This window comes from Coregonus lavaretus, assembly GCF_964263955.1.
Source record: "Coregonus lavaretus genome assembly, chromosome: 11".
Classification (NCBI taxonomy): domain Eukaryota; kingdom Metazoa; phylum Chordata; class Actinopteri; order Salmoniformes; family Salmonidae; genus Coregonus; species Coregonus lavaretus.
Genome location: NC_139998.1, coordinates 54,590,493 through 54,614,647, shown reverse-complemented (window position 1 = coordinate 54,614,647; position 24,155 = coordinate 54,590,493). Strand labels below are relative to the sequence as shown.

The window sequence follows — 24,155 nt, the reverse complement described above, 5'->3', positions numbered from 1 at the left end:
GCAGCTGACCGGTGCCTGGAACAGGCTCGGGCTGTGCCGGACTGACGACGCGCACCACTGGCTTGGTGCGGGGAGCAGGAACAGGCCGGACCGGGCTGGCGATTTGCACCACTGGCTTGATGCGGGGAGCAGGAACGGGCCGGACCGGGCTGACGACGCGCACCACTGGCTTGGTGCGGGGAGCAGGAACAGGCCGGACCGGGCTGGCGACGCGCACCACTGGCTTGATGCGGGGAGCAGGAACGGGCCGGACCGGGCTGACGATGCGCACCACTGGCTTGGTGCGGGGAGCAGGAACGGGCCGGACCGGGCTGACGACGCGCACCACTGGCTTGGTGCGGGGAGCAGGAACAGGCCGGACCGGGCTGGCGACGCGCACCACTGGCTTGGTGCGGGGAGCAGGAATAGGCCGAACTGGGCTGGCGACGCGCACCACAGGCTTGGTGCGAGAGACAGGAACAGGCCGGACCGTACTGGGAACACACACCACTGGCCTTGTGCGGGGATCAGGAACGGGCCGGACCGGACTGGTAACACACCCCAGTACCTCTCGCCGTGCCTCTACACTCTCCTTCTCCCTCGTGACCAGTGGCCCCCGTAACCTGGCGGCCTCCTCTGCAAACCTGCCGAACCGCTCTATCGCGGCCTCCCGCTGCCTCGCCGTCCACGGTGTGAGCCCCCCCCTAAAAATGTATTGGGCTTGTCTCTCCCCCGTGCTCAAGGCCTCCATCCCTCTTGCCAGACTCGCACTCATCTCCTCCCAAGTCCATCCTCTCTCCTCGTCACGCTGCTTGATCCAGTCGAGGTGGGATCTTCTGTCACGATCGTCATAAACAGCGGACCAAGGCGCAGCGTGATAGGCGTACATCTTTTATTAGTGTACACACAACGAACCAAAACAATAAACGATACGTGAAGTCTAAAGGTTCACCAACACAAACCTATACAGAACAAGATCCCACAAAACAAAAGTGCCAACAGGCTGCCTAAGTATGGTTCCCAATCAGAGACAACGAGAATCAGCTGCCTCTGATTGGGAACCACCCTGGCCAACATAGAAAACACGAACTAGAACACAACATAGAAAATAACACATAGAAACTCCACACCCTGGCTCAACATATAAGAGTCCCCAGAGCCAGGGCGTGACAGCTAGATAAGGAAGGCCCTATTCACCTTAATCTGATTGCCAGCAGACCTTAGCCCCGTTTATACCTGGTGATACCATGAGTCATTTGTCCTGATCTTGTCTACATTCTGATTGTCTACACATGTCTCTGATCTGCTGTTGCATCTACACATGGTTGTAAAATGTGTCTCTGATCTGCTGTTGCATCTACACATGGTAGTAAAATGTGTCTCTGATCCATTCCACTACATCTGCACTGTGACCATATTTCCTGGTCCCTCCCTTTATGCAGATTATTTCACAGCTATTCTTTCAAAATATTATTTATTTAATTTGTAAGACACATACCGATGTAATCAGTCACCTGCCAATGATTTCAGAGGGCAGAATCATTATGATTGAAAGGGTTTCTCTGTCCAGATCTGTCTACACTTGTCCATGTTGCGTGCTGGACTACCCCCCCCGGAGGTCGTCAGGAAGATCTGATCACAATCAGATCACAATTTGTCTTGACTGTCTACACCTGTCTGAAAACGTGGGCACAATCAGAATGTGGACAATATTAGGAGAAAGGACACAATTTAGAACTAGGTATAAAAGGGGCTCTTGATAGCTTGCCATCATCCATGTAAAATGCTGGGGAAAGTAAATGGAAAGTTTTCCCCATAGTACATGCAGGATTCATATTTGGTAGTTGAGCAGTGCCATTATTATTAAATTGCACATGCCAGATTATTGCCCTGGACTTTATAGAGACATGTCATAATGACTCAGGGCAAACAAAGTGATTTCAGCAGCAATAGAAACTTAAGGGAAAACAGAGAGAGCAAGCTTTCAGTTTCATTTCTCCCTTCCTTTCATTTTTCTAGCAACAGAGTTATTGACGTCAGTGTGTCCAAATGCAGAGCCAATCAACGATCAGCTGTGATGACAGACAGCCCAGTCATTGTGGATGGCATATATAAAGCCCAGTGAGTAGACACAATCTCACGGACAGACATACATTTCGAAAAGCTACGGCTATACTGTCCATTTTGGAAAGATACTACTTCCTCTGCTCAGAAGCAATGGCTCTTCAGGAATGGGCCAGCGTTCTCCAGGACACGATTGAGGAGCATGACATAGAGGACACCTGGAGCATTGAATTTGATGACGCCATTGTTCCTGATCACCCAGCGGGAGGTTGGCAGCAGTACATCAGTGGGGCATTTGCAAGGTAGGCTCTTTGAATAAAGTGTAAATAGACGTATATCAATTCAATTCGAAACGTAGAAATGTGTTTACAAATGTACATTAAACCTGATTAAATGTTCAATTACTGTATTCAAATGGATAGAGACTTGATAGATTAAATTCAGAATTAAGACATTAAATGAACTTTATGTACTTTGACTAACTTTTTATACTGAAATTAGGTATTTAAATATCACTTATTTCTCCCTGCAGGTTCATGTGCTCAAAGTGTAAGAGGGCCTGGCCTTCGAAGAGAGTTCTGGTGGTGTTTCACATGCGCCTGTTGGCAGTGGAGAACAAGGGGGTGGTTAAAGTGAAACGCTTCAGACAGAAGTGCAAGAAGTGTGTACCGAGCCAAATGGAGGAGCCTCATTTCAAGGCAGAGAACATCGAGGTGCTGCTGGAGAAGCTTGTCGAGAAGATCCTCGTCAAGTGCTACGATAAGGATCCAGGCGAGAAGAATAGCTCATTCCATTTTGTTGGGAGGATTGATGGACCCCATGAGGCTGCCCATTGTGAAGCCTGCCAACATGGCATCTGCAGACAGGTGACCACAAAATAAACCATAGAAGGAAAAAGCTAGAAAAATCTGGGAAATGTTTAATTCCTAAATGTATATGAGTTCAAGGAATTACTTCTCAACAGATGTAAAAATCATATCCCATGTCAAGTGAGGACATCATCTTTATGGTGCAGAGACTACATCGGTATGTGTCTTACATCTACTGAGTGGCACAGTGCCACTAGAGATCCTGGTTCGAATCCAGGCTCTGTCGCAGCCGGCCGCGACCGGGAGAGTCATGGGCGGCGCACAATTGGCCCAGCGTCATCCAGGGTAGGGGAGGGAATGGCCGGCAGGGATGTAGCTCAGTTGATAGAGCATGGCGTTTGCAACGCCAGGGTTGTGGGTTCGATTCCCACGGGGGGCCAGTATAAAAAAATAAATTCACTAACTGTAAGTCGCTCTGGATAAGAGCGTCTGCTAAATGACTAAAATGTAAAAATGAGACAACTGGCAACAACTCCAGCTTGGCGAATACAATGCAAATTCATAAAAGCAAGGCAACATTGCTTTAGAAACCCATTTGCATCAATTACAAATATTTCTGGGACTTTACACAGATCTTAGTCTGCAAAATGTGACAAAATGTTTATAATATTCAGTGTGTGTCTGTGTGTGTCTGTGTGTGTCTGTGTGTGTGTGTTTGTGTGTGTGTGTGTGTGTGTGCTTCCCTTTCCATATGGTTTCAGCAGGGATGAAAACTTTAATGATCTATAACTTTCTAAGTAAAATGTCCTGACCTGCTTTAAACTGCATTAAAAATCTAATTTCACTGTTGTGGAGTTACTTTATCAGAAAAACACATGGAAACATAAATTGGGCCAAGTCCCACCCGGTTCCGAGACCCGGTACCTATGATCCAAATGAGAGCCAGGCGGAGCTGAGATCCGGTACATTTCGTTAGCCTATTTGAATTATGTAATAAAAAAAATGGTTGTCCACGTTTAATTTTCCACAGCCAACATCACGAGTGGAAGTGGGAAAAAAGGTGCTTGTGGTTGTGTGATAAGCAGTACTTATAACAGTACTAAAAACAGTACTATAAGAAAACATGAACAGGATGTAGTCCTACAAGAAGCAGATCCCTCCCTAACCTAAGTACAGGGGGTCCCTAATGTAAACTGGATCTCTTTCATCCATTGGAAAAGCCTATAAGACTGTCCCATTTTAGCGGCTCCATGCTGTGGTTGGTAAAGCGGGACAACCAAAAATTACTGATTTACAACATTTTAACATAATATTGGCAACTTTTTAAAGTCTTATAGGCTTTTCCAATGGAGGAAAGACACGTAATCAATAGTGTTTTTTAACCGTGGGTTCGAGCCCACCTTGCATCAAGCTTTTTTGTTGAGGAAATAAAATGATTCAATTTCGGTCCTTGATGCTCGATTCAAAACGCATGTGACGAAGTGGATTATTATAATAATGCATAAACTAGCAAACATTGTAGTCCTGCATGTAAGTGTAGCCTACATAAAAATATACTAATGACAGCCAAGTGTCTTCCTACATTGACTGTCGATTCAAGCTGAGGAGAATTTTTGTAATAATAATTAGGGGTGTAACGATCCATCTACTACATCGATGTATCGATTTATATTCCTATGATCCAACTACATCGATCTGTGCTCGGCGAGTTGGCCTTTTGGACAACATATATCGATCTAACATCGTTTTAAAATGTAATAAATCGATTGTATCTATACTAGGAAATAACCCATTGGATTTAAGCACGTCAGACTTTATATGGATGTTTTTTCTTAGCACTTTTAATGATAAAGGCTTTAAACATTACTCGATTCAGTCTGCCTATCCGTGACGTCATCGCGCCAGCAGCAGCGCAAAGGCGCCAAGACAACAAAACATAGCATGGCGGACGACAGAGGAGAAGCCGACGAGCGAGAAATTATCAAGCCACCATTGCGGTCCTTACAAGAAACAGGAATCTAGGAAACTTCACCTGCATTGTCCAGTATCCAGGTATTTATTTCAGTCACACTGGTTGAATTTTTGGCTAAAAGGTTACTGAATCGATTTCAAGTCACTGAATCGTTTCGGATCGTATCGTTCTAAATGAACCAATATCGTCCTTGAATCGTATCGACAACCACGAATCGTGATACAAATCGAATCGTTGTTAAAACGAATCGTTACACCCCTAATAATAATGTATTATTTTTTAAGTTTTTGCTCTATCTGATTGGGTGGGCCTGGCAGGGCCTGGCTCCCCAGTGGGTGGGCCCTAGACCACACAGTCCCACCCATGCCTACCAGAGGAGGCTGGTGGGAGAAGCCATAGGAGGACAGGCTCATTGTAATGGCTGGAATTAAATTAATGGAATGGAGTCAAACATGTGGTTTCCATATGTTTGATGTGTTAGATACCATTCCATTAATTCCATTCTAGCCATTACAATGAGCCCATCCTCCTATAGATCCTCTGACCAGCCTCCTCTGATGCCTATGCCCCTGGTACCTGTACCTAATTTACTCCAAGTCAAGCACTACACACTAACACAATACATATCTACATTTCAAGGGCGGAAACCAGCTACAATTTAGCTTTCTGTCACATGCAAGTGTGGTGTCGAGAAAACTATGCTGAGATGCTGTGAGAACAAGAATTCCGCTGACACTGTACTTTGATTATAAAGGTTTATTTATATCAAAGGATTCCAGCGTCAATTTACAGATATCTGCCGATATCTGGAGAATAACCGGCTCCAATCTGTAATATGTTATTCTCCCCGTCCTCTGTTTTAACCGTGGTATATATCCTATGCCCTATGTAACATAATATGGGTGTTTTCCCCTACAGACCAATCCCAGGACTCCACCTAATAGACTTCCTCGGCTTTAGGGTGCCCCTATAGAACTGCTCTCCAGATGCTCCCTTTAAGCTGAGTCAACATCCTCTAAAACCATTTGCAACCATTAGCAAAGTCATAAATTCCTTAGATACCACACAAGTAAATCAACCCTTTTCATTGGCTGATAGGCATTTTTGCGTGAGAACTCATTTAACTTTAAATGCTTGCTTAGGTTCGGAATTATGGCTCCACAGATGCTGTCATAAAGAGATAACGGTGGCGATTGAAGTTTGATCACTAGGGCTGGCATCCTGCCTGCACCAAAACAAATGACAGATAGCGCATAATGTTTTTGTAACAGGTGCTGTACTGCGCCGCTGTAGCTCTGCGTTGTGTGTGATTGATTGAGACTAAAGAAGTGGACTTTGGAGATCAGGTTGTTTTACATTTACGTCATTTAGCAGACGCTCTTATCCAGAGCGACTTACAGTTAGGGCATACATTATTATTTTTAATACCCCATGGCAATCAAACCCTCAACCCTGGCGTTGCAAACGCCATGCTCTACCAACTGAGCTACCTCCCTGCCGGCCATTCCCTTCCCTACCCTGGACAAATTGTACACCGCCCCATTGGTCTCCCAGTTGCGGCCAGCTACAGCAGAGCCTGGATTCAAACCAGGATATCTAGTGTCACAGCTAGCACTGCGATGCAGTGCCTTAGACCACTGCGCCACTCGGGAGACTTTTAATGTATCAGAGTTCTTTCTCCTGCATCCGAAATAAAAAATGAAACATTTGTAGAGCATAAATATGTTCTGCCAATCGTGCCTCTCTCATCCACTTATGAGTAAACTCTAAATATGCAACATTATTCATGAACAAATCACTGTGTGCCAAGACTTTGTACTTAAAGGAATCTAACTTTTCTTAAGACGACAGAAATAGCGTGCCTACCTCTCCAAGCGCATCAAAATGATTTGAGCCCGAGCACACAGGGCAAAGTACACACTCCCCTATTCCCCAGGATTCAGACATGCATAATAACACATCAACATGCTATGTTAATATATGAACCTGGTGAAATTCGCAAAGTATTTTAACAACTGTTACATTCCGTTAACCCTATGTTTCTTAGAGCTTGGTGAGAGCGTGGTTGTCCTATGGTTATTTTGCATACAACCTTCCCACAACATTCTGGGAATGGTGCAGGATACCCAGCTAGCACATAATGTTCTGAGAACCATAAGTTTCTTAGGTGGGAATTTCAGTACTTCAGCATAATGTTTTCTGCAGGTTTCCCCATGGTTCTATTTAAAGTCATGTTCTCAGAACATTCAGAGAACATTAAGAAACAACGTTCTTCTGTGGGAATTTAAGTACTTCAGCATACCGTTTTCTGCAGGTTTCCTCATGGTTATATTTAAAGTCATGTTCTCAGAACATTAAGAAAACTTTCCATAAAAACCACAAGAAAACGTTAGTAATATTCAAAGAAGAAAGTTATTTAAAAACATATACATTCTGTTCTCAGCATCAAAAAACTCTAGCCTCTATCTTGTTAAGTGTGTTCAGGTAATAATAATAATATGCCATTTAGCAGACGCTTTTATCCAAAGCAACTTACAGTCATGCATACATATTTTTTGTGTGTGTATGGGTGGTCCCAGGGATCAAACCCACTACCTTGGCGTTACAAGCGCCGTGCTCTACCAGCTGAGCTACAGAGGACCACAGGGTGTGTTGGCTGCGCCCACTAATTGTCCATACTTGATCTTAATGAGTGCTTGTTTCCTTTGAAATGGAGTCTGTTTGAATAGACTAAAATGCTTTGTATGAGTAAAAAAAATATGCAATACTAGCTCCATCCTGGTGGCGCATTGGACTAATTCCATGGATAAAAAACAGAATATCATAGGTTTGAATTTCAGTGAGGCTGTGCCACAAGAAAAAAAAAATGTGTTTGCATGATTAATGCCTAAACAAATAAATGTTTATGTGCCCTATCTGTGCTTGGAGTTCAAAACAGTTAATTTCTGTTCTCAGAACCTTTAAAACCTCCCTGGGAACCATAGTAAAACGTCCTCAGAACCTCCCTGTAATAAAAAAATTAAGGATACCAGAACAGGAAAGAATTTCACTTCTGTTCTCAGAACGTTTAAAAAACGTTCAGTTTTACCGGTCAGGAAACGTATGGCTTTGTTCCCAGAACCAATGGGAAACAAAACAAAAATACGTTTCCACAACTTCCAAGGAAACAAATGTGCTAGCTGGGCCAGGACTATCAGTTGAAATAGAAACCTAACAGCACTTAAGTTTCACTTTCCCCATAGCATTTCTGTTGAAGGCAGTTGTAAGAAAGTGCTAATTGCATGACTGCCAGGTCATCCTTAGCTACAGTATAAGTGGGTGTGAAGAAGAAGCATAACAAGAACAAGTCAACGCTTGTGGCTACTACTTCACCAAAAGAGCAATGACTAACAAAGGATGGATTAGTATTTTTCAGTCAAAGGTCAAGCAACTGAAGATGAATAAGAGAGACAGCTGGCGTATCGAGTTTGATGATTCCATTGAGGCAAACAGCCTGGAATCAGGCTGGCATCAGTACATCAGTGGGGCATTTGCAAGGTAGGAGTCCTTTGATATTCTTGCAACGTGTGTTACTGTTGGGGTACTAACATAGACAACCAAAAACAACAGGTAATTGTGTGTATCTGATAAATCAAATACATTTGACTGATAGTTGACATTAAAGTTTGAATTTAAAGGGTAAATGCTGTATTTTTTTTTTATATATACAGTGGGGGAAAAAAGTATTTAGTCAGCCACCAATTGTGCAAGTTCTCCCACTTAATAAGATGAGAGAGGCCTGTAATTTTCATCATAGGTACACGTCAAGTATGACAGACAAAATGAGAAAAAAAAATCCAGAAAATCACATTGTAGGATTTTTAATGAATTTATTTGCAAATTATGGTGGAAAATAAGTATTTGGTCAATAACAAAATTTTCTCAATACTTTGTTATATACCCTTTGTTGGCAATGACACAGGTCAAACGTTTTCTGTAAGTCTTCACAAGGTTTTCACACACTGTTGCTGGTATTTTGGCCCATTCCTCCATGCAGATCTCCTCTAGAGCAGTGATGTTTTGGGGCTGTCGCTGGGCAACACAGACTTTCAACTCCCTCCAAAGATTTTCTATGGGGTTGGGATCTAGAGACTGGCTAGGCCACTCCAGGACCTTGAAATGCTTCTTACGAAGCCACTCCTTTGTTGCCCGGGCGGTGTGTTTGGGATCATTGTCATGCTGAAAGACCCAGCCACGTTTCATCTTCAATGTCCTTGCTGATGGAAGGAGGTTTTCACTCAAAATCTCACGATACATGGCCCCATTCATTCTTTCCTTTACACGGATCAGTCGTCCTGGTCCCTTTGCAGAAAAACAGCCCCAAAGCATGATGTTTCCACCCCCATGCTTCACAGTAGGTATGGTGTTCTTTGGATGCAACTCAGCATTCTTTGTCCTCCAAACACGACGAGTTGAGTTTTTACCAAAAAGTTCTATTTTGGTTTCATCTGACCATATGACATTCTCCCAATCCTCTTCTGGATCATCCAAATGCACTCTAGCAAACTTCAGACGGGCCTGGACATGTACTGGCTTAAGCAGGGGGACACGTCTGGCACTGCAGGATTTGAGTCCCTGGCAGCGTAGTGTGTTACTGATGGTAGGCTTTGTTACTTTGGTCCCAGCTCTCTGCAGGTCATTCACTAGGTCCCCCCGTGTGGTTCTGGGATTTTTGCTCACCGTTCTTGTGATCATTTTGACCCCACGGGGTGAGATCTTGCGTGGAGCCCCAGATCGAGGGAGATTATCAGTGGTCTTGTATGTCTTCCATTTCCTAATAATTGCTCCCACAGTTGATTTCTTCAAACCAAGCTGCTTACCTATTGCAGATTCAGTCTTCCCAGCCTGGTGCAGGTCTACAATTTTGTTTCTGGTGTCCTTTGACAGCTCTTTGGTCTTGGCCATAGTGGAGTTTGGAGTGTGACTGTTTGAGGTTGTGGACAGGTGTCTTTTATACTGATAACAAGTTCAAACAGGTGCCATTAATACAGGTAACGAGTGGATGACAGAGGAGCCTCTTAAAGAAGAAGTTACAGGTCTGTGAGAGCCAGAAATCTTGCTTGTTTGTAGGTGACCAAATACTTATTTTCCACCATGATTTGCATATAAATTCATAAAAAATCCTACAATGTGATTTTCTGGAAAAAAAATTCTCATTTTGTCTGTCATAGTTGACGTGTACCTATGATGAAAATTACAGGCCTCTCTCATCTTTTTAAGTGGGAGAACTTGCACAATTGGTGGCTGACTAAATACTTTTTTACCCCACTGTATATATATAGTAGATAGATATGTTTATACTGTATACTGAACAAAAATGTAAACGCAACATGTAACAATTTCAACGATTTTACTGAGTTACAGTTCATAGAAGGAAATCAGTCTATTGAAATAAATTCATTAAGCCCTAATCTATGGATTTCACATGACTGGGCAGGGGTGCAGCCAAATGAGTTTTTCCCCACAGACAGAAATACTCCTCAGCACCCACCTTAGACGATCCGGCAGGTGAAGAAGCAGGATGTTGAGGTCCTGGGCTGACGTGGTTGCACATGGTCTGCGGTTGTGAGGCCGGTTGGACGTACTGCCAAATTCTCTAAAACGATGTTGGAGGGGGCTTATGATAAAGAAATTAACATTCAATTCTCTGGCAACAGCTCTCGTGGACATTCCTGCAGTCAGCATGCCAATTGCACGCTCCCTCAAAACTTGAGACATCTGTGGCATTGTGTTGTGTGACAAAACCGCACATTTTAAAGTGGCCTTTTATTGTCCCCAGCACAAGGTGCACCTGTGTAATGATCATGCTGTTTAATCAGCTTCTTGATATGCCACACCTGTCAGGTGGATGGATTATCTTGGCAAAGGAAAAATGTTCACTAACAGGGATGTAAACAAATTAGTGCACAAAATTTGAGATAAATAAGCTTCTTGTGCGTATGGAAAAATTCTGGGATCTTTTATTTCAGCTCATGAAACATGGGACCAACACTTTACATGTTGCATTTATATTTTTGTTCAATATATTTCTCTAGATTTCATGTAGCCCTCTCAAAAAGTATGTTTGAATGCAATTCTTTGTAATTCTACACAATGGTACAGACTGAATTCTTTGTAATTCTAATAATAAGGTTTTATTTGTAAACACAGACTGTGCCTGGTGTAGAATTACAAAGAATAGTTCCGCAAGGTACAACACAAGTTGAGTACAACACAACAGCACCGTAGTGGATTTAACAATTGCCCTGCTAAGAACTGCTTGTGTCTGAAACCCACTTTCCCTATTTCTCCAAGAACTGCTTGTGTCTGAAACCCACTTTCCCTATTTCTCCAAGAACTGCTTGTGTCTGAAACCCACTTTCCTTATTTCTCCAATTTCCACATCAAGGTTCAGGTGCTCCAAGTGTAACAGAAGTTGGTCCTCTGGCCGGGTGCAAGTGGTGTTTCACATGCGTCTATCGTCAGGGCAGGGAATGGTTAAAGTGCGACGCTTACGTCAGGAATGCAGGCAGTGTGATGAGGCTCTTATGGAGGAGGCCAGTTTCGATGAGGAGAAACTTGAAGTCCTACTGGAGAAACTGATGGAGAAGATTCGTATCAAGTGCTACCACGAGAACCTGGGAAAGAAAAACAGACATCATTTTGATGATGAAGATGATGAAGGTCCCCCCCATGAGAGTGCCCATTGCGAAGCCTGCAGTATGGGCCTTTGTTCGAAGACCAGCACAAAGCGTTTCAAAGCCTGGTAGAATATGGTAGAATTAGCCTGCTACACGCCTAATACTCTTTACAGTGTGTGTACAAACAAAGCTTTATTACTGTCATTGACTTATTCTGCTGGTACACCAACAATACTGTTGGGTCTGTATTTTCTGTTTTGGGATTTTCTGTGTTACTCTACAGTGTGTCTATTTGTAATTGTAATCCAGTGTTATGAAGGTAAAACAAGTTTTATTGCACAAGACATTTGTTAATGATGGGGTGTGGTAGTAGGCGTGAACTACTACAAGAATAATGTTCTCTCAATGTGCAAGATACAGCATGTCACTCTTTTCTGTTCTTTGCTTTCTTTTCACCCATTACATGGATGTTTTTCACCCAATAACCAAAATAAAATAACTAATAAGTAAATAAAACTCTGTCATGGAAAAGCTTTTGATGAATTCCGAGCTATTTCTTTGTTAATTCAAGAGGGATGTGTCCAAACGCCACATATCCTTTTCCACTTTCATGATGATGACATAACCTTTATGGTATGAGTGAAAACCTCCTTCCATCAGCAAGGGCATTGAAGATGAAACGTGGCTGGGTCTTTCAGCATGACAATGATCCCAAACACACCGCCCGGGCAACGAAGGAGTGGCTTCGTAAGAAGCATTTCAAGGTCCTGGAGTGGCCTAGCCAGTCTCCAGATCTCAACCCCATAGAAAATCTTTGGAGGGAGTTGAAAGTCCGTGTTGCCCAGCGACAGCCCCAAAACATCACTGCTCTATAGGAGATCTGCATGGAGGAATGGGCCAAAATACCAGCAACAGTGTGTGAAAACCTTGTGAAGACTTACAGAAAATGTTTGACCTGTGTCATTACCAACAAAGGGTATATAACAAAGTATTGAGAAACTTTTGTTATTGACCAAATACTTATTTTCCACCATAATTTGCAAATAAATTCATAAAAAATCCTACAATGTGATTTTCTGGATTTTTTTTCCTCATTTTGTCTGTCATAGTTGACGTGTACCTATGATGAAAATTACAGGCCTCTCTCATCTTATTAAGTGGGAGAACTTGCACAATTGGTGGCTGACTAAATACTTTTTTCCCCCACTGTATATATATATAGTAGATAGATATGTTTATACTGTATACTGAACAAAAATGTAAACGCAACATGTAACAATTTCAACGATTTTACTGAGTTACAGTTCATAGAAGGAAATCAGTCTATTGAAATAAATTCATTAAGCCCTAATCTATGGATTTCACATGACTGGGCAGGGGTGCAGCCAAATGAGTTTTTCCCCACAGACAGAAATACTCCTCAGCACCCACCTTAGACGATCCGGCAGGTGAAGAAGCAGGATGTTGAGGTCCTGGGCTGACGTGGTTGCACATGGTCTGCGGTTGTGAGGCCGGTTGGACGTACTGCCAAATTCTCTAAAACGATGTTGGAGGGGGCTTATGATAAAGAAATTAACATTCAATTCTCTGGCAACAGCTCTCGTGGACATTCCTGCAGTCAGCATGCCAATTGCACGCTCCCTCAAAACTTGAGACATCTGTGGCATTGTGTTGTGTGACAAAACCGCACATTTTAAAGTGGCCTTTTATTGTCCCCAGCACAAGGTGCACCTGTGTAATGATCATGCTGTTTAATCAGCTTCTTGATATGCCACACCTGTCAGGTGGATGGATTATCTTGGCAAAGGAAACATTTTCACTAACAGGGATGTAAACAAATTAGTGCACAAAATTTGAGATAAATAAGCTTCTTGTGCGTATGGAAAAATTCTGGGATCTTTTATTTCAGCTCATAAAACATGGGACCAACACTTTACATGTTGCATTTATATTTTTGTTCAATATATTTCTCTAGATTTCATGTAGCCCTCTCAAAAAGTATGTTTGAATGCAATTCTTTGTAATTCTACACAATGGTACAGACTGAATTCTTTGTAATTCTAATAATAAGGTTTTATTTGGTAAACACAGACTGTGCCTGGTGTAGAATTACAAAGAATAGTTCCGCAAGGTACAACACAAGTTGAGTACCACACAACAGCACCGTAGTGGATTTTAACAATTGCCCTGCTAAGAACTGCTTGTGTCTGAAACCCACTTTCCCTATTTCTCCAAGAACTGCTTGTGTCTGAAACCCACTTTCCCTATTTCTCCAAGAACTGCTTGTGTCTGAAACCCACTTTCCTTATTTCTCCAATTTCCACATCAAGGTTCAGGTGCTCCAAGTGTAACAGAAGTTGGTCCTCTGGCCGGGTGCAAGTGGTGTTTCACATGCGTCTATCGTCAGGGCAGGGAATGGTTAAAGTGCGACGCTTACGTCAGGAATGCAGGCAGTGTGATGAGGCTCTTATGGAGGAGGCCAGTTTCGATGAGGAGAAACTTGAAGTCCTACTGGAGAAACTGATGGAGAAGATTCGTATCAAGTGCTACCACGAGAACCTGGGAAAGAAAAACAGACATCATTTTGATGATGAAGATGATGAAGGTCCCCCGCATGAGAGTGCCCATTGCGAAGCCTGCAGTATGGGCCTTTGTTCGAAGACCAGCACAAAGCGTTTCAAAGCCTGGTAGAATATGGTAGAATTAGCCTGCTACACGCCTAATACTCTTTACAGTGTGTGTACAAACAAAGCTTTATTACTGGCATTGACTTATTCTGCTGGTACACCAACAATACTGTTGGGTCTGTATTTTCTGTTTTGGGATTTTCTGTGTTACTCTACAGTGTGTCTATTTGTAATTGTAATCCAGTGTAATGAAGGTAAAACAAGTTTTATTGCACAAGACATTTGTTAATGATGGGGTGTGGTAGTAGGCGTGAACTACTACAAGAATAATGTTCTCTCAATGTGCAAGATACAGCATGTCACTCTTTTCTGTTCTTTGCTTTCTTTTCACCCATTACATGGATGTTTTTCACCCAATAACCAAAATAAAATAACTAATAAGTAAATAAAACTCTGTCATGGAAAAGCTTTTGATGAATTCCAAGCTATTTCTTTGTTAATTCAAGAGGGATGTGTCCAAACGCCACATATCCTTTTCCACTTTCATGATGATGACATAACCTTTATGGTATGAGTGAAAACCTCCTTCCATCAGCAAGGGCATTGAAGATGAAACGTGGCTGGGTCTTTCAGCATGACAATGATCCCAAACACACCGCCCGGGCAACGAAGGAGTGGCTTCGTAAAAAGCATTTCAAGGTCCTGGAGTGGCCTAGCCAGTCTCCAGATCTCAACCCCATAGAAAATCTATGGAGGGAGTTGAAAGTCTGTGTTGCCCAGCGACAGCCCCAAAACATCACTGCTCTATAGGAGATCTGCATGGAGGAATGGGCCAAAATACCAGCAACAGTGTGTGAAAACCTTGTGAAGACTTACAGAAAATGTTTGACCTGTGTCATTGCCAACAAAGGTTATATAACAAAGTATTGAGAAACTTTTGTTATTGACCAAATACTTATTTTCCACCATAATTTGCAAATAAATTCATAAAAAATCCTACAATGTGATTTTCTGGATTTTTTTTTCTCATTTTGTCTGTCATAGTTGACGTGTACCTATGATGAAAATTACAGGCCTCTCTCATCTTTTTAAGTGGGAGAACTTGCACAATTGGTGTCTGACTAAATACTTTTTTCCCCCACTGTATATATATAGTAGATAGATATGTTTATACTGTATACTGAACAAAAATGTAAACGCAACATGTAACAATTTCAACGATTTTACTGAGTTACAGTTCATAGAAGGAAATCAGTCTATTGAAATAAATTCATTAAGCCCTAATCTATGGATTTCACATGACTGGGCAGGGGTGCAGCCAAATGAGTTTTTCCCCACAGACAGAAATACTCCTCAGCACCCACCTTAGACGATCCGGCAGGTGAAGAAGCAGGATGTTGAGGTCCTGGGCTGACGTGGTTGCACATGGTCTGCGGTTGTGAGGCCGGTTGGACGTACTGCCAAATTCTCTAAAACGATGTTGGAGGGGGCTTATGATAAAGAAATTAACATTCAATTCTCTGGCAACAGCTCTCGTGGACATTCCTGCAGTCAGCATGCCAATTGCACGCTCCCTCAAAACTTGAGACATCTGTGGCATTGTGTTGTGTGACAAAACCGCACATTTTAAAGTGGCCTTTTATTGTCCCCAGCACAAGGTGCACCTGTGTAATGATCATGCTGTTTAATCAGCTTCTTGATATGCCACACCTGTCAGGTGGATGGATTATCTTGGCAAAGGAAAAATGTTCACTAACAGGGATGTAAACAAATTAGTGCACAACATTTGAGATAAATAAGCTTCTTGTGCGTATGGAAAAATTCTGGGATCTTTTATTTCAGCTCATAAAACATGGGACCAACACTTTACATGTTGCATTTATATTTTTGTTCAATATATTTCTCTAGATTTCATGTAGCCCTCTCAAAAAGTATGTTTGAATGCAATTCTTTGTAATTCTACACAATGGTACAGACTGAATTCTTTGTAATTCTAATAATAAGGTTTTATTTGGTAAACACAGACTGTGCCTGGTGTAGAATTACAAAGAATAGTTCCGCAAGGTACAACACAAGTTGAGTACAACACAACAGCACCGTAGTGGATTTTAACAATTGCCCTGCTAAGAACTGCTTGTGTCTGAAACCCACTTTCCCTATTTCTCCAAGAACTGCTTGTGTCTGAAACCCACTTTCCCTATTTCTCCAAGAACTGCTTGTGTCTGAAACCCACTTTCCTTATTTCTCCAATTTCCACATCAAGGTTCAGGTGCTCCAAGTGTAACAGAAGTTGGTCCTCTGGCCGGGTGCAAGTGGTGTTTCACATGCGTCTATCGTCAGGGCAGGGAATGGTTAAAGTGCGACGCTTACGTCAGGAATGCAGGCAGTGTGATGAGGCTCTTATGGAGGAGGCCAGTTTCGATGAGGAGAAACTTGAAGTCCTACTGGAGAAACTGATGGAGAAGATTCGTATCAAGTGCTACCACGAGAACCTGGGAAAGAAAAACAGACATCATTTTGATGATGAAGATGATGAAGGTCCCCCCCATGAGAGTGCCCATTGCGAAGCCTGCAGTATGGGCCTTTGTTCGAAGACCAGCACAAAGCGTTTCAAAGCCTGGTAGAATATGGTAGAATTAGCCTGCTACACGCCTAATACTCTTTACAGTGTGTGTACAAACAAAGCTTTATTTCTGTCATTGACTTATTCTGCTGGTACACCAACAATACTGTTGGGTCTGTATTTTCTGTTTTGGGATTTTCTGTGTTACTCTACAGTGTGTCTATTTGTAATTGTAATCCAGTGTAATGAAGGTAAAACAAGTTTTATTGCACAAGACATTTGTTAATGATGGGGTGTGGTAGTAGGCGTGAACTACTACAAGAATAATGTTCTCTCAATGTGCAAGATACAGCATGTCACTCTTTTCTGTTCTTTGCTTTCTTTTCACCCATTACATGGATGTTTTTCACCCAATAACCAAAATAAAATAACTAATAAGTAAATAAAACTCTGTCATGGAAAAGCTTTTGAAGAATTCCGAGCTATTTCTTTGTTAATTCAAGAGGGATGTGTCCAAACGCCACATATCCTTTTCCACTTTCATGATGATGACATAACCTTTATGGTATGAGTGAAAACCTCCTTCCATCAGCAAGGGCATTGAAGATGAAACGTGGCTGGGTCTTTCAGCATGACAATGATCCCAAACACACCGCCCGGGCAACGAAGGAGTGGCTTCGTAAGAAGCATTTCAAGGTCCTGGAGTGGCCTAGCCAGTCTCCAGATCTCAACCCCATAGAAAATCTTTGGAGGGAGTTGAAAGTCCGTGTTGCCCAGCGACAGCCCCAAAACATCACTGCTCTATAGGAGATCTGCATGGAGGAATGGGCCAAAATACCAGCAACAGTGTGTGAAAACCTTGTGAAGACTTACAGAAAATGTTTGACCTGTGTCATTGCCAACAAAGGGTATATAACAAAGTATTGAGAAACTTTTGTTATTGACCAAATACTTATTTTCCACCATAATTTGCAAATAAATTCATAAAAAATCCTACAATGTGATTTTCTGGATTTTTTTTTCTCATTTTGTCTGTCATAGTTGACGTGTACCTATGATGAAAATTACAGGCCTCTCTCATCTTTTTAAGTGGGAGAACTTGCACAATTGGTGGCTGACTAAATACGTTTTTCCCCCACTGTATATATATAGTAGATAGATATGTTTATACTGTATACTGAACAAAAATGTAAACGCAACATGTAACAATTTCAACGATTTTACTGAGGTACAGTTCATAGAAGGAAATCAGTCTATTGAAATAAATTCATTAAGCCCTAATCTATGGATTTCACATGACTGGGCAGGGGTGCAGCCAAATGAGTTTTTCCCCACAGACAGAAATACTCCTCAGCACCCACCTTAGACGATCCGGCAGGTGAAGAAGCAGGATGTTGAGGTCCTGGGCTGACGTGGTTGCACATGGTCTGCGGTTGTGAGGCCGGTTGGACGTACTGCCAAATTCTCTAAAACGATGTTGGAGGGGTTTATGATAAAGAAATTAACATTCAATTCTCTGGCAACAGCTCTCGTGGACATTCCTGCAGTCAGCATGCCAATTGCACGCTCCCTCAAAACTTGAGACATCTGTGGCATTGTGTTGTGTGACAAAACCGCACATTTTAAAGTGGCCTTTTATTGTCCCCAGCACAAGGTGCACCTGTGTAATGATCATGCTGTTTAATCAGCTTCTTGATATGCCACACCTGTCAGGTGGATGGATTATCTTGGCAAAGGAAACATTTTCACTAACAGGGATGTAAACAAATTAGTGCACAAAATTTGAGATAAATAAGCTTCTTGTGCGTATGGAAAAATTATGGGATCTTTTATTTCAGCTCATGAAACATGGGATCAACACTTTACATGTTGCATTTATATTTTTGTTCAATATATTTCTCTAGATTTCATGTAGCCCTCTCAAAAAGTATGCTTGAATGCAATTCTTTGTAATTCTACACAATGGTACAGACTGAATTCTTTGTAATTCTAATAATAAGGTTTTATTTGTAAACACAGACTGTGCCTGGTGTAGAATTACAAAGAATAGTTCCGCAAGGTACAACACAAGTTGAGTACAACACAACAGCACCGTAGTGGATTTTAACAATTGCCCTGCTAAGAACTGCTTGTGTCTGAAACCCACTTTCCCTATTTCTCCAAGAACTGCTTGTGTCTGAAACCCACTTTCCCTATTTCTCCAAGAACTGCTTGTGTCTGAAACCCACTTTCCCTATTTCTCCAAGAACTGCTTGTGTCTGAAACCCACTTTCCCTATTTCTCCAAGAACTGCTTGTGTCTGAAACCCACTTTCCTTATTTCTCCAATTTCCACATCAAGGTTCAGGTGCTCCAAGTGTAACAGAAGTTGGTCCTCTGGCCGGGTGCAAGTGGTGTTTCACATGCGTCTATCGTCAGGGCAGGGAATGGTTAAAGTGCGACGCTTACGTCAGGAATGCAGGCAGTGTGATGAGGCTCTTATGGAGGAGGCCAGTTTCGATGAGGAGAAACTTGAAGTCCTACTGGAGAAACTGATGGAGAAGATTCGTATCAAGTGCTACCACGAGAACCTGGGAAAGAAAAACAGACATCATTTTGATGATGAAGATGATGAAGGTCCCCCCCATGAGAGTGCCCATTGCGAAGCCTGCAGTATGGGCCTTTGTTCGAAGACCAGCACAAAGCGTTTCAAAGCCTGGTAGAATATGGTAGAATTAGCCTGCTACACGCCTAATACTCTTTACAGTGTGTGTACAAACAAAGCTTTATTACTGTCATTGACTTATTCTGCTGGTACACCAACAATACTGTTGGGTCTGTATTTTCTGTTTTGGGATTTTCTGTGTTACTCTACAGTGTGTCTATTTGTAATTGTAATCCAGTGTAATGAAGGTAAAACAAGTTTTATTGCACAAGACATTTGTTAATGATGGGGTGTGGTAGTAGGCGTGAACTACTACAAGAATAATGTTCTCTCAATGTGCAAGATACAGCATGTCACTCTTTTCTGTTCTTTGCTTTCTTTTCACCCATTACATGGATGTTTTTCACCCAATAACCAAAATAAAATAACAAATAAGTAAATAAAACTCTATCATGGAAAAGCTTTTGATGAATTCCGAGCTATTTCTTTGTTAATTCAAGAGGGATGTGTCCAAACGCCACATATCCTTTTCCACTTTCATGATGATGACATAACCTTTATGGTATGAGTGAAAGGCCTACGCTGGCCACAACTCCCCCTTTTGTCAAAGACAATGCAATTGCACAGAAACAAGATCAAATGGCTTTATAAACTCATTTGCATTTCTTCCAAATCATTGTGTGAATCGAATGTATTATTAGCAGCGTGTCGATAAAGTTCACAAGGTTGAACTGTATTTCAACCCAGTTTCCTCCATTCAGGTTTTGCCACTCTTTACGATAATTAATCTTAACATGACACTGATGTTTACAGAGACATTAGTACTTGATTGCAGATATCTACAAATAAAGAGGTCTCCTTAGGCGATTAACTAATTTCAGGGCTAATATTATTTCCTGTCTATAATTAAATTATGTCACGCCCTGGCTCTGGGGACTCTTAAATGTTGAGCCAGGGTGTGTAGTGTCTATGTTGTATTTTCTATGTTGTTGATCTAGATCGTGTAGATCTATGTTGGCCAGGGTGGTTCCCAATCAGAGGCAGCTGTTTCTCGTTGTCTCTGATTGGGGACCATACTTAGGCAGCATGTTTGACACTAGTCATGGTGGGATCTTGTTCCGTATGGTTTGTTTTGGTGTTAACCTAGGACTTCACGTATCGTTTGGGTTGTTGTTTTTGTTCGTGTGTGTTAAGTACGTTAATTAAATAAAATGTACGCTTACCACGCTGCGCCTTGGTCCGTCACTTCCTTGAACGATCATGACAGAAGATCCCACCAAAAGAGGACCAAGCAGCGTGTCCAGGAGCAAATGCCGGAGGTTACGTTAGTAGATGTCCTCCTCGGTTGGGGGAGAATCACGGAGGAGGAGGCCGTCCGTTACCGGAGGGCGATGAATGAAAATGCCCAGGCAGGAGAGGAGAAACGGCGCCAACCGTGCCGACGACGGACACCCGAGAGGCAACCCCAAGAAAATTTGGGGGGGGGGGGCACACGGCGTGGACGACGGGGCAGCAGGAGGCAGCGACAGGACATATCTGCAGACTAGGAGAGGAGGCCACCAGGTTACGGGGGCTATTGGTCCAGAGGGAGCAGGAGTTAATTGGTCAGAGGGAGGAGCTACAGGAGGCGTTAAGGGAGAAGGAGAGTGTAGAGGCACGGCGAGAGGAGCTGGTTAGGCAGCAGAGGGAGCGGAGGTTTATAAGGAAACCCAGTCCCGCTCCTCGCACCAAGCAAGTGGTGTGTGTCACCAGTCCGGTCCGGCCCGTTCCTGATCCCCGCACTAAGCCAGTGGTGCGTGTTCCCAGTACGGCTCGACCCATTCCTGCTTCCCGCACAAGGCCAGTGGTGTGTGTTCCCAGTACGGTCCGGCCCATTCCTGCTCCCCGCACTAAGTTAGTGGTGCGTGTTCCCAGTCCAGCCCGGCCTGTTCCTGCTCCCCGCACCAAGCCAATGGTGCGTGTTCCCAGTCAAGCCCGGCCTGTTCCTGCTCCCCGCACCAACCCAATGGTGCGTGTTCCCTGTCCAGCCCGGCCTGTTCCTGCTCCCCGCACCAAGCCAATGGTGCGTGTTCCCAGTCCAGCCCGGCCTGTTCCTGCTCCCCGCACCAAGCCAGTGGTGCGCGTCGCCAGCCCGGTCCGGCCTGTTCCTGCTCCCCGCACCAAGCCAATGATGCGTGTCGTCAGCCCGGTCCGGCCTGTTCCTGCTCCCCGCACCAAGCTAGTGGTGCGCGTCGTCAGCCCGGTCCGGCCTGTTCCTGCTCCCCACACCAAGCCAGGGGTGCGTGTCGTCGGCCCGGTCCGGCCTGTTCCTGTCCCTCGCACCAAGCCAGTGGTGCGCGTCGCCAGCCAGGTCCGGCCTGTTCCTGCTCCCCGCACCAAGCCAGTGGTGTGCGTCGCCAGCCCGGTCCGGCCTGCTCCTGCTCCCCGCACCAAGCCAGTGGTGTGCGTCGTCAGCCCGGTCCGGCCTGTCCCTGCTCCCCGCACCAAGCTAGTGGTGCGCGTCGTCAGCCCGGTCCGGCCTGTTCCTACTCCCCGCACCAAGCCAGGGGTGCACGTCATCGGCCCGGTCCGGCCTGTTCCTGTCCCTCGCACCAAGCCAGTGGTGCGCGTCGCCAGCCCGGTCCGGCCTGTTCCTGCTCCCCGCACCAAGCCAGTGGTGTGCGTCGCCAGCCCGGTCCGGCCTGCTCCTGCTCCCCGCACCAAGCCAGTGGTGCACGTCGTCAGCCCGGTCCGGCCTGTTCCTGCTCCCCGCACCAAGCTAGTGGTGCGCGTCGTCAGCCCGGTCCGGCCTGTTCCTACTCCCCGCACCAAGCCAGGGGTGCGCGTCATCGGCCCGGTCTGGCCTGTTCCTGTCCCTCGCACCAAGCCAGTGGTGCGCGTCGCCAGCCCAGTCCGGCCCGTTCCTGCTCCCCGCACCAGGCCAGTGGTGCGCGTCGTCAGCCCGGTCCGGCCCGTTCCTGCTCCCCGCACCAAGCCAGGGGTGCGTGTCGTCGGCCCGGTCCGGCCTGTTCCTGCTCCCTGGGGTGTGTAGTGTCTATGTTGTATTTTCTATGTTGTTGATCTAGATCGTGAAGATCTATGTTGGCCAGGGTGGTTCCCAATCAGAGGCAGCTGTTTCTCGTTGTCTCTGATTGGGGCCCATACATAGGCAGCATGTTTGGCACTAGTCATTGTGGGATCTTGTTCCGTATGGTTTGTTTTGGTGTTAACCTAGGACTTCACGTATCGTTTGGTTTGTTGTTTTTGTTCGTGTGTGTTAAGTACGTTAATTAAATAAAATGTACGCTTACCACGCTGCGCCTTGGTCCGTCACTTCCTTGAACGATCGTGACAAATTATCATCCCATATATTGTATCAGACACGAGATATAGGTTAAACATTACCATACATTACATAACACAAGTTATATAACAAATGATTTGGGGGGGAGAGCTGAATGGGGGGACATTGAGACACCTGTTCCTTTGTGTTCTGAGTTGAACCCCCAGCTCATTTCCATAGCCCAGTAGGTGTATGGTCTGCAGAGCTGTGGTACACTATCGTCCGATGCCCACTGGTTGCACTTGTTGCATAGGTTGGTACACCACAGCTCTGGGGTGGAATTTCTCCTAGGTACAGGTCTAGGATCAGCTTCCCCTCCCCCAATCCTAACCTTAACCATTAGTGAGGAAAATGCCAAACTGACCCAGGATCAGCTTCTAGGGGCAACGTCACCCTACACCCCAGCCATTTACTGTGGCTCACGCCTGTTTTGTATCCAACCACCTGCAGGTAAAGTAGCTCTGTACCACAAGAGTTCACATGCTCTACTGACCACCTCATTTGCCCCAAGGTTTATGGATCTCACTCATGTTATTCTCTGTTGCTAGGAATATTTCTACCACATTTCTACCACAGTTTTCTTTTCTTTTTTTTAATCCTATGTTTAGTTTGATTGTAGAATCAAGAAATCATTGAATCCTTGTGTCACTTCTAAGGATTCAGAGATCTTGGTGTCAGGAGAATTGTGTTCAAAGTTGAAAATAGTCTGGAACTGTAAGATTTTCTGTGGATTCTCCAACAGCAACTTATGATATGATTTTTTTTATTTTTTTGGTATTTTTTTAGTATCCCCATTAGCTGTTGCAACAGCAGCAGCTACTCTTCCTGGGGTCCACACAAAACATGAAACATGACATAATACAGATCATTAATAGACAAGAACAACTCAAGGACAGAACTATATAAAAATGTTTTAAAGGCACACATAGCCTACATATCAATACATACACACAAACTATCTAGGTCAAATAGGGGAGAGGCGTTGTGCCGTGAGGTGTTGCTTTATCTGTTTTTTGAAACCAGGATTGCTGTTTATTTGAGCAATATGAGATGGAACGGAGTTCCATGCAATAATGGCTCTATATAATACTGTACGCTTTCTTGATTTTGTTCTGGATTTGGGGACTGTGAAAAGACCCCTGGTGGCATGTCTGGTGGGGTAAGTGTGTGTGTCAGAGGGATTTTCAATATATTAATGTTTCTTATAAAAAGAAGAAGTGATGCAGTCAGTCTCTCCTAAACTCTTAGCCAATAGAGACTGGCATGCATAGTATCTATATCAGCCCTCTGACTACAATGAAGAGCAAGACGTGCCGCTCTGTTTTGTTTTGACATGACACTACATCAACATAAGCGGTTAACTATGCAAATTAGTCTGTATATACTAAATCTGTTCCAGCAGGTGAAGAGGTGCCATCGATGTGTGTGAGGAAGCAAAGCTTTGCTCTAGACAGTTCTTCAGCCATAGGATCGAAACTGTCAACAGTAGTTTGCAAGAACTTGAAGCTTGCTGTTTG

General features: G+C 43.9%; 2 protein-coding genes across 2 annotated transcripts; both read left to right on the top strand.

Moving 5' to 3' along the window:
* Positions 1 to 2,124: 2,124 nt before the first annotated feature.
* LOC311137357 (receptor-transporting protein 3-like) lies at positions 2,125 to 3,696 on the top strand. Its single transcript, XM_084171807.1, has 2 exons — positions 2,125 to 2,345; positions 2,576 to 3,696. The coding sequence occupies exons 1-2, from the start codon at positions 2,197 to 2,199 to the stop codon at positions 2,922 to 2,924; spliced, it is 498 nt and encodes a 165-aa protein (XP_084027933.1). The 5' UTR covers positions 2,125 to 2,196; the 3' UTR covers positions 2,925 to 3,696.
* Positions 3,697 to 8,183: 4,487 nt separating this feature from the next.
* On the top strand, positions 8,184 to 12,546 carry LOC311137356 (receptor-transporting protein 3-like). The gene is made up of 2 exons (XM_084171806.1): positions 8,184 to 8,361; positions 11,252 to 12,546. The coding sequence occupies exons 1-2, from the start codon at positions 8,207 to 8,209 to the stop codon at positions 11,610 to 11,612; spliced, it is 516 nt and encodes a 171-aa protein (XP_084027932.1). The 5' UTR covers positions 8,184 to 8,206; the 3' UTR covers positions 11,613 to 12,546.
* Positions 12,547 to 24,155: the final 11,609 nt, after the last annotated feature.